We start from the raw sequence: 10,057 nt of genomic DNA, 5'->3' as shown, positions 1-10,057 counted from the left end.
TCTAACTGGAAATGCGTTTAGTCATCACGAGTTAGTGAACATGACTGACAGGGGCTTTAGCCGAGCAGTGTAACGGGAGAGAAATTGAGTTTGAAAAGAAAAAAAAAAAACATGGTTATCAGACAAACTAGTTTGAGTATTTAAGAAACTGTTGATCTGCTAGGATTTTCCCACACAACCATCTCTCAGGTTTACAGAGAATAAACGGGCTGGAGACGATACAAAGACAGCAGTAGCTCAAATAACCAATCAATTTAACAAAGGTATACTGCAAACACTTTCTAAAACACTATATGAATTACAATAGCAGAAGACCACAGACTAACCAAGAAATGGAAACATTCAACAATTAGCTAAAGCTCATCAAAATGGGACAAAAAAAAAAGACTGAAAACATGTCTCCTAATTCAAGAAGTCTTAATTTCAGCTGTTACATTCATAATAAAGCATCAGTCCATCCTGCCTTGTAGCAACAATTATGAATGATGGTGCCGGTATGATGGTATGTTTTTTTTTTGTGTTTTACTTTACATACTTTGGGCCCGTTACTGTAACACCTGAGTATTGTTGGTGACCATATCCATTCCTTCATCACCCCACCTGCCTTCTGAGGGCTACTTCACCATGGCAATACATCACGTCACAGAGCTCAGCTTACCTCAAACTGAAAAGGTGGCAAAAAGTTTTCAAAATAATAAAAAAAAAACATTTTTGACATCTTGATTGCTTCAGCATTGCTAGCATGACAAAGAGGTGCTACTGGAGAGCTTTTCTATCAGCACAGTGGAGATGGTACAGTCATGATCTGGAGGTTCTCTCTTCTCCAGATCTGTCTTTGTCCAGATGCCCAGACCTCTCAGGTCTTCTGGTTCAAATCTGCTCTGAATACCAAGAATCTGAACCAAACACGGAAAAGCAGCATTCAGTTTTTATGCTCCACTAATCTGGAACGAAGCCAGATTCCAGAAAGAATGTTGAAACCCTGAGTTCTTTTAAAGAAAGAAAGACTAAAACCCAATTTGTTTGGAGTTTCTTTCCATTAATATCAAGTCAAACATTAACTTTAGTCTGTATTCCAACTTTCTTTCCTTTATGTTACTGCAATATGTTCTTTTGTTTTCATCATACACTTTGATGAAAGCACTTTGAGTTATCTGAAATGTGGTTTCCAAACAAACTTGCTTTGACTTGAGGTGTTTGTGCGTTGATGACTACGAATAAGGATGTTTTTTCAGGACGATACTGTCCTTCCGATTCTCCAACCTGGATGTCCTGCTGATTGCCACTGGACACTTTTGGGGTTCGAGACCAGTTGTAGACCGTAGATGTCCTTTGTGAAGCCACCTCTAACACAAAGAGCAGTGTTCTCTCCAGCCAACTGGACACTGGCATCAACCAAATAAATGTAATCATCAACAGAGCACATTTTTAAAACTTATTTGCTTTTGGTTTTAAACTAACAGCTGATGAATGGCTTGTTTTAGTTCAAAGGCAGTTTTTAATAATTTGCTTCCTCCTTTTGGTTTTAGAACAGTTTTTTAAAAACATCTAAAGGTGCAAATTAATACGCTATTTATGCTCATGGTAGATATGTGTAAACTTCCAGCTGCGCAATATGAAAGACTCATGTTGGAGAAAGGTTAAAAGCAAAGCGGTAAAGATGTCACATCGTAGCAACTCGACCTTCAAAAGATATTTTTATCTGACAGACCGTTCAACTTCAAACTATTATGGAGTGTAGGTTTCTTTTATTAACGCACATTATAAACTACAGCAACTTTTTATCCTTTAAATAAATCCTGATTTGGACTCTAGTTTAGTCTGAGAGGAGACTCTGCATCCAGCCAATGATCCAGTGCTTTCTCAAACACTCAAGATCCCCACATGAACTCATTTATGGTCAGGCATGATTAGCATAACCAACACAGATGGGACTGTCCTGCACAGTAACAATGAAATCCACTCATTTAGTGTCTTCAAGATTAGCTTTACAGACATTTGTGTTTATCATAGTAAAGCAGAAATTGAAAGTGATACAGAGGAAAAGAAAACAGATATGAGTAAATGATAATGCTATAAGAGCAGATAATAGCTGCAGTTTTAGATGACTGCACACAGGTTATTACGAGATGATGCAGGGTAGTGGAGAAGAAGGTGGACTGAGATTATCTCTTGATGGGCTGGATGTTGGAAGGCTGGAAGCAGGTGAGCTGGAGCTGCATGCTGCTCTTAAACTTGTTCAGCAGCTCCTCTAGTAACCTGGAGACCAAAACAAACACAGAATGTGTGAAATCGGTCTGTAAAACTGTGCATTTACAGAAACGGTGTCAGAATTGAACTCACTTCTTATCAGCCCCGCTGTGCAACTGAGGCAGCGAGTCCAACGCCTGCTTGAAGCTGGCGCTGAAAAAAACAAACAAAAAAAGAAACACATTTTATAAACACAGTTAAGTTTACTTAAACTTTATTACCAGAGAATACAGTTCAGAGCGAGTCTATGCATGTATCCTGACATGCACACTGACCTACTTACATGTACACACAAGACACACCACACAGCAGGCACACAACAGAACCAGATTACTTTCACTTCCTTTCCAGAACCCACCAACTAACATAAATAGGGATTTGTAGGTGAGGGATGTGCGACTGTTAGGATTTATGCCTGTGACATGCACGGCTATAAATCACTGGCTATACATGTTTGAGGGCTGTACTCACTTGCTATCAGGGTTTAGGTATGCGGCCACTGCGTCTCTCAGGGCGCTGAGCTCGAGTCGGGCCTGGATGTGAAGCAGGGAGGGGTGAAGGATGGTGGTGAGAGGTTAGGTTTGAAAAAAAAAAGAAAAAGAAAAGAACAATAAAAGCCAGCGAACATGAAATCTAGCCATCATGACCAACTGACAGCAGTTAGCAGATGAACTGAAATGTGGCATTATCAGAAACGACTGGTGGATCCCCCCACAAATGTGGTGTTGACTTATGAGTCAGGGTCTTACTATATGACTGACAAACAGCTAAACGTGTGTGTGTGTGAGAACGTGTGTGTATTTTAGTGTGTACCTGCAGGGCTCCGTTCTTACTGAAGGATGACACGCATTGCATGAGGCGACACATCTCGTCCGCTACCGATTCCACGATTCTTGACAAAACCCGGGGAACCAGGTCCTTTGAGACGGTGAAGACCTGTTGCAGAAAAAGTTGAGTTTCACAAAGAAGTGCAAAAAAAAAAAAAAAAAGTTTGTGGTGTATAGGGGAAGGAGGGAGGGTGGGTGTGGGCAAGGGCGTATGTACCTCAGCGTGGACGGCTATGATGTTTACAAGAGCTTCCTTCAGGTAATTCCTTACACCTGAGGGAGAAGGCAGTGAAAATGGGATACATTATGCAAAATATTGCAAAAACAATGAATACAAAAAAAAAAACCCATAAAGGAATTAAAACACATAAATAAGCATTGATATAAGCCATTTTATTGCAGCAGTATAGATGCTTAGGGTCAATATTCTGCTGGAAGGTGAACCTTTACCGAAGTCTACACTCTTTTGCAGTCAGGATCAGGTTTTCTTCCAGATCTGCCGTCATTTTAGCTTCAACCATCTTGACATTAACCCTGACCAGTGACCATGGTCCTGCTTAATGAAAGCAATCCCACATCATAGTACTGCACCCTGTCGGATGATGTATTCAGGGCGACTTGCAGTTTTATTTTATACCAAACGCAGAGTTTCACACAGAAGCACAATCATAAATCCTTGTTTGGCATGTTTCTTACATGGCTTGTGGCTGCCTTTCTCCATTAGTTTTACTGTAGCCTAAATACCAGATCTATGGTGTGCATGACTAATAATTGTCAAAAAATTCCATCTGAACAGTGGATCTCTTGAACTCCTCCAGAGTTTCCATGGGCCTCTTGGCTGCTTCTATGAGTAATGCACTCTTTTCAAATTCTGTTAGATCAGATGGACACCTGTGTTTTTTCAGGTTAACAGTTGTTTCATTCTCCGTTTTTGCTTTATTCTCTCTTTTTAGATGATGATTGAAAATCCACAGAATATCACAGGACAGAAAAGTTTGCAAAAGTTTGTTTTAGTCAAACAGATCACTTTCGGTCATTGTTAGGATAACTTAACCCTTCATCAATGATGAAGTTGATCTGATAAACAGATCAACTTCATCATTGATCCGTTTAACATGATTCATTATATTACATTTTATTTAGTAGTTTTAGAGAAAACAAGGTTGAATACAAGTGTTTGCAATGTTATTCGTACAGTTTTTGTAAACTATGTTCAAAACCATGTATTACTTTTTCTTCCACTTCACACGTATTGAGCTGCTTTGCATTGAAATGTCATATAATCATAAAATTAAAAAAAATCATTAAAATACATCCTTATTTTAATGTAGTTACTTGTGTAGTGAGACCAAATGTGTAAAACATATGACTTATTTTGCAAGGTACAGTATATGACAGATTCTTCCCAAGCAAGAACTGAGTCTGAATTGTATTATTTAAAATTGTTTATGCAAATGTTCTTTACAGCTATGCACTGCAGGAAGTTGCAGAGACGGCATTGTCACAACTATCTTCTGGCAAAGTAACTCAGCAAAGAAGAACAGAGAAAGGACCAACATTATCTCAATATCTAAGACCCTTACACCGCTTTTACCAGTTGTTTTGGAACTTTTGTGCTAGGCCTGCTCTGAGGTTAAGATACTAATATACAAACCCCACAGCAATGTTCCACTTTGTTATTCACAAATAGAATAAAAGTTAGAAGAAAAACACACATTGCACTTTAAAGATTGCAGTTGCTGAAGAAGGACAGTTACCAGTTCCAGAAAGAGCCGATGAAAGTAGAGTTACTCGATACAGAATCTTACGATGGCGATAATGTTGGTAAATATCGAGATGACGATTTTAGTTGTGATATATGCCTATTTTATTTAATTTCTTCCTCATCTGGTGCTTTTCACCAGCAGTTTCATGAGGTGTACCAGTCTGTTCTGTAGCAAAGCCCCCCACGGCATGAAGCTTGAAAGCTTTCATTTTTCCCTTCACAGATAACAATGGCCAAGCAATTAACATTTTCCTGTGATCAGAGCAGAGGACATGTCTCCATAAATTACTGTCTTTAACCTAAAAGCATTTGCAACTGTTAATCTATCTTTTAATGTTACTTTTGCAGTAATGGTTTCTTCCTCTTTGAGCGGCCTTCCAGATAATGCTGAGAAAAGACATGTTTCACTTTGGAAAACGACTTTCCGTTTAACTTCAGCTAGTATCTTCACACGGCCTTATGGTTTTGTTCTGAGGTTGACATGTTTCATGCTAAAACATTCATATCTGGGACACAAACGGTGATGTGTTTACAAAGCCATGATGTCATCATGTGGGCTTCCCCAACCTGTGTAAATGCATAGTAATCTACGTCTATACAGACACCTGACTTTGAGGGAAATTACTCTCTTATTACTAACAATTTTGGCAATCAAACTAACCTAAAATACAAAAAGTTCAGTCTCATTCATCCCCAGTAAGTGGGGAAAAAGTTGTATATATTTTTATACCCTGTGTGTTACATAGTTTTAACTACATTAGACTGTTTCGCTCTAGTTAGGCATGCAAAATTGTTTTGGACACATTTAATAAAGTTCTTAAAAGAAGACTTGCAAATATCAGGTATTCAGTTGACTTACATTAGTTTGTATTGACACACAGTTAATAAAGATGTCCTTTGGTTTCTGAATCTTTGTAAAAAAAAAAAAAAAAAATTCCAATTAGGAAATATAACCAAACAGAACGATTTTTATCCAAAGTAAATGGTAAAAAACAGACCTTAGTTTACATGTGGATCCAAATAATCTTACGTTTGAATTACCAGTCCACATGTGACCAACTGAGATAATTTAGCTTTGAATGTGTTCATTTTTCTCCAAAAGGAGCAAAGAAACAAGCAGCCAAATATGTAGAAGCAATGCATAAGAAGCTGCAACTGCAATGGTGTTTTTACCATATTTTTTTTCTTGAGGAAGATTCAATGCGGTTTGGGGCCGGGGGTTAATGTGCAAACATGGTAGGTTGAAAATATAACATTCAGTGAACTCTGACAGCGAAACAGCCAAATGCAGCAACAGAAAGAAAGTACTGAAACCGGATTTTTAATGCCTTGCAGCACCCCACACGCTTACAGGAGTCCCACACAAAGAGCAACAAGTGAAAGTCTCATATCCTAGAACGGTGGTTTAGTGTCCAAAATGTTCCGCTTTCACATGTGGCCCAGGCATACAAACTCTTAGAGGCTGCAGAAAACCAGTGCAAGGCTCAAACTTGTCATTAGGAAATTTTGTGCGATAATCTGCCTGCATCCCACCTGAAAAATTCAATAGACTCATGCTGTCTCATATCCTGTGTTTAAGGTAAACCACGTATTTTACATTCTCATTCCACCTGAGTTTGGAGTTCATCTGGTGACAGAAATGTCAAAGTAAACCTTTGCACACACCCACAGCTCCAACATAAAGGCCATGAGAGCTTCAGGCAGAGCAGCAGAATGATGTTTACAGTAAGCCATCAAAGACTTGTACTCCACACATGACACATGTGAACCACAAATCTACAGATCAGAGCACAGACAACAAGTTCTCATGCTACACGGCTCTTGGCGGCTCATGAATGATGCTGTCAGGGTCAGTTGGTGGTTGCTCTCGGTGAATTCCCAACTCTTTTAAATCCTCACTTTTATCAAGCCAAAGAAGCTTATCTAATACCTGAAGGTGTCTGGCAGTCTCTCCAGTCGAAGTATCCAGCATACATGCCGGGCTCCAAGGAACCGGCGATTGGATCGGCTCGTCTCTCGATGTAAGCTTCAAAAAGTTTTCCATCCAACTCCCGAACGGCGTCTAAACTCACCTGGAAGGTTACAGACAGATGGGAATTAACAAAAACCAAGGCTATGCTCACAGAGCGGGTCTAGATGCTCAATTCTGATTTTTTTTTTTGTGGAAATCTGATTTTTTTTGTGTGTGATGCGACTGCAATTAGACTCCTGTGTGAATGGTTCACAAACGTAAAGCGACCTGAATGAGCAGAAGAAGAACCTTGATGTCACACAGCAGTGCATTGTTTCTAGAAGTAATAATGCACATTGACTTGATCAATTTTAAAGTTGAAGTTCAGCAATGGAGCAGACAGTATTGTCACAAGATCATGAGACAAATGGCAAATAGCAATGATCTGTTGTGGAACATTGACTGCAACCTCTGTAGAGAAGTCTATTTGGATGTGTATATGGAGCCAGAAGTTGGGTGATTGTGATGTGATGCGCTTTACAAAGACTTATTTCATATTTTCATATTTTATCATTTTTAGTAATTGCGTACGTTACGATTTATCATGTTGGGTTTTCTGGTGCAGAATTATGACATAATGAGACATGACAGTTCAGACTGTAGATCCTTTGAAAACAATCGGATATAGATCAGATTTAGTACCACATACTGAAGCGATTGATTCATATTGAAAGGTCAGAATTGGAACTTTCAGAGAAGAAGTCAGATATGGGTCACATTTGCCCACTTAGTGAATGTAGCCATCCTCTCCTTTAGTTCTAGAACAGTGGTTCCTCAGGAACTGATGTCCTCCATGTTTCAGATGCATCTCTGTTCCAGCACACCTGATACAAACGATTGCCTGATCTCCTCTGAATGCCATCAAGAGCTGCCGAAGCCTGTTAATCACCCACTTAAATCAAGTTTGAAGCAGCAGGACAACATCTAAACCAGGGGTCACCAACTCCAGTCCTCGAGGGCTACCATCCTTTAACTTTTAGATGCGTCTCTGCTCAAACACACCTGGATCAAATAAACTGCTTGTTTCCACCCTATTGCAGAGAGGAATGAATGCTGGTGAGGGAATTCAGACATTTTGGAGCAGAGGTGAATCTAAAAGTTGCAGGATGGTAGCCCTCGAGGACTGGAGTTGGTGACCCCTGATCTAAACCATGCAGGACAATGGTCCCTGAGGATCATGGTAGGCAACCACTGTTCCAAAGTTTCACGTATAAAGTATTGTACTTTATTTCATGTAGGTGCACATAAAATATGTTTTTTGCAGGTTGTAAAACGGGTATAAATAAACCACACATTAAACTGAAACCAAGCTTAAATGGGAGAACTGCGTTTAAACAAATCTCACACCGCATTCCTGCTGATTTGAGCTCTGTACTTTGACTGGGCCAAAACAACACCTGAATCCTGTTTAGCGACTGTGTTGCAGATTTGTAATTGAGGTCATTGTCCTGATAATGAAGCAGTTTGGACCAAGCTTCAGCTGTTGGACAAACTACTGCTGGAATGCTGGGGTATACAGACTGAATGACTGCAATGTACCCTGAACTACAAATCAAACCCACATCATCTCTTTTCCACCACTATGCTTGACAGGTGGTATGAGGTGTTTGCCGTTTGGTTTTCTCCAAACTTTACACTGCGGTTCATTCAATGCAACTTTGCAAACCAAAGTCATCCTTCTACATTCTTTTTTTTTTTTTTTAGAAAACATGGACTTTCTCCTTCAAATATTCCAATTTTTCTGCTAGTTTTTCATCATGAGATTTAAGATTTAACCAAGTCCTGTAGAGTCTGAGATATTTTGGTCAGTTGTGTCTCCATTGCACAATCTAACCTCCAGTAAATCGAATCGATTTACTGGAATCGAACAATTTGCACATGTCTAAAATGTTCTCCCATCTGTGAATAATTTTTCTCTGTGTTTACTGTTCAACTTCAAATAGTTGGAAAGTGGCAACATAATCCTCTTAACAACAGTGTCCTACCATACATCATTGCTGATATCTTTCCACGCTAGGTTTCCACCCTGCCAAAACTGCCCGTTAGTGGAGGTCAGATTGATGATGATAAAGTGATGAAAACTTTGCTGCTACCGTTTCATTTTAAATCCCATTGAAGCCGTTAAAGTGTACTTAGTTTATCAAACAGTCGTTGCATTTTAGCCTTATTGTTTGATAACTAATCAGTGTGAAATGTGTAGTGTTTTGTAAATTGACACTTTGATTAATGTTACCTCCTAATTTTTTACTTCTGGAACAAGAAAAATAATAAAATTTTATCTGCAAATGCTTTCTAATGAACAATGCTAAACTATCAAAATGTATATATGTGACCTGTGCATTTTCTTAAATTATTTTTGATCAGAGGTATGCTAATGATGTTAATATTCTACACAAAGCAACAATTTTATGCCAGATGCAAACTGGGATTTTTTTCTTTTTCACCAACACTTTCAGAGCTATTTTAATCAGGCAGTCTAACACCCATATCATGTTAACATCTTGATGAGGCTCTAACTCAAGCTTTCAAAGAAAATAATGATCAACTGTTTTTACTGGAAAACCAACCGAACTTTTATTTTCTTTGTGATTCAGCCATTAGTCATTGTGTGCCACTGTGTGACTGTGTCTGAGTGAGTGAAGAGAAAGTGGTGAAAATTAGCTTTAAAGACAATGACATTTACCTTTTTTGATTAAGAGTCATCACTCTGCTGAGAAACACAACCTCATTCATCAGAGCTTTGATGTTACAGACACCTCAGCAAACCACTTAACAGAATAACAGCATGAATGTATGAGTACAATGCACTTTGGCTGCAGTTGACGCCCGTCCTAAAAAGGAGTCACGGTTTCGGCTACAGACCCGATTGATCTTCTCTGTCCCCGTCAAGCCGTGCTTCTCGAAGTGGTTGGCCAGGTTCAGGAAGGTGTGCCGTTCCAGGTATTGACAGTTACTCAGGATGATCAACAGGCGCTGCTCCTGTGCACAAAACAATCCCAAGTTTTAACTTCCATGTTCTACAAAGAAGCCAAAGAAATTTAAAATTGGAACATTTTACTCACTTTTCATTCATCTATCTATCCATCTATAATGTATCTATCTGGACGAAATGAGTCTGTGAAAGCTCACGTATGATGCATGAGTAACATTGATTTTCTTAAGAGTGATAAGAAAATAAACTTGTTGACTTAAACCAAATTAAAC

The 10,057-nt window shown here is 39.0% G+C and overlaps 1 protein-coding gene across 1 annotated transcript in view; it reads right to left on the bottom strand.

The window, feature by feature from the left end:
• Positions 1-1,731: 1,731 nt before the first annotated feature.
• exoc2 (exocyst complex component 2) overlaps positions 1,732-10,057 on the bottom strand; it is a 53,658-nt gene continuing 45,332 nt past the window's right edge. Inside the window, exons 22-28 of the mRNA XM_007570975.2 lie at positions 9,716-9,832; positions 6,773-6,914; positions 3,295-3,350; positions 3,064-3,186; positions 2,722-2,783; positions 2,344-2,403; positions 1,732-2,259 (exon numbers count right to left, since the gene is read on the bottom strand). Coding sequence (XP_007571037.1) covers positions 2,166-2,259; positions 2,344-2,403; positions 2,722-2,783; positions 3,064-3,186; positions 3,295-3,350; positions 6,773-6,914; positions 9,716-9,832 — 654 coding nt within the window. The 3' untranslated portion in view covers positions 1,732-2,165. The remainder of the gene's footprint in view (positions 2,260-2,343; positions 2,404-2,721; positions 2,784-3,063; positions 3,187-3,294; positions 3,351-6,772; positions 6,915-9,715; positions 9,833-10,057) is intronic.

This window comes from Poecilia formosa, unplaced genomic scaffold (genome assembly GCF_000485575.1).
Source record: "Poecilia formosa unplaced genomic scaffold, Poecilia_formosa-5.1.2 Scaffold271, whole genome shotgun sequence".
NCBI lineage: Eukaryota > Metazoa > Chordata > Actinopteri > Cyprinodontiformes > Poeciliidae > Poecilia > Poecilia formosa.
This window is presented reverse-complemented; position numbering and strand designations above follow the sequence as displayed.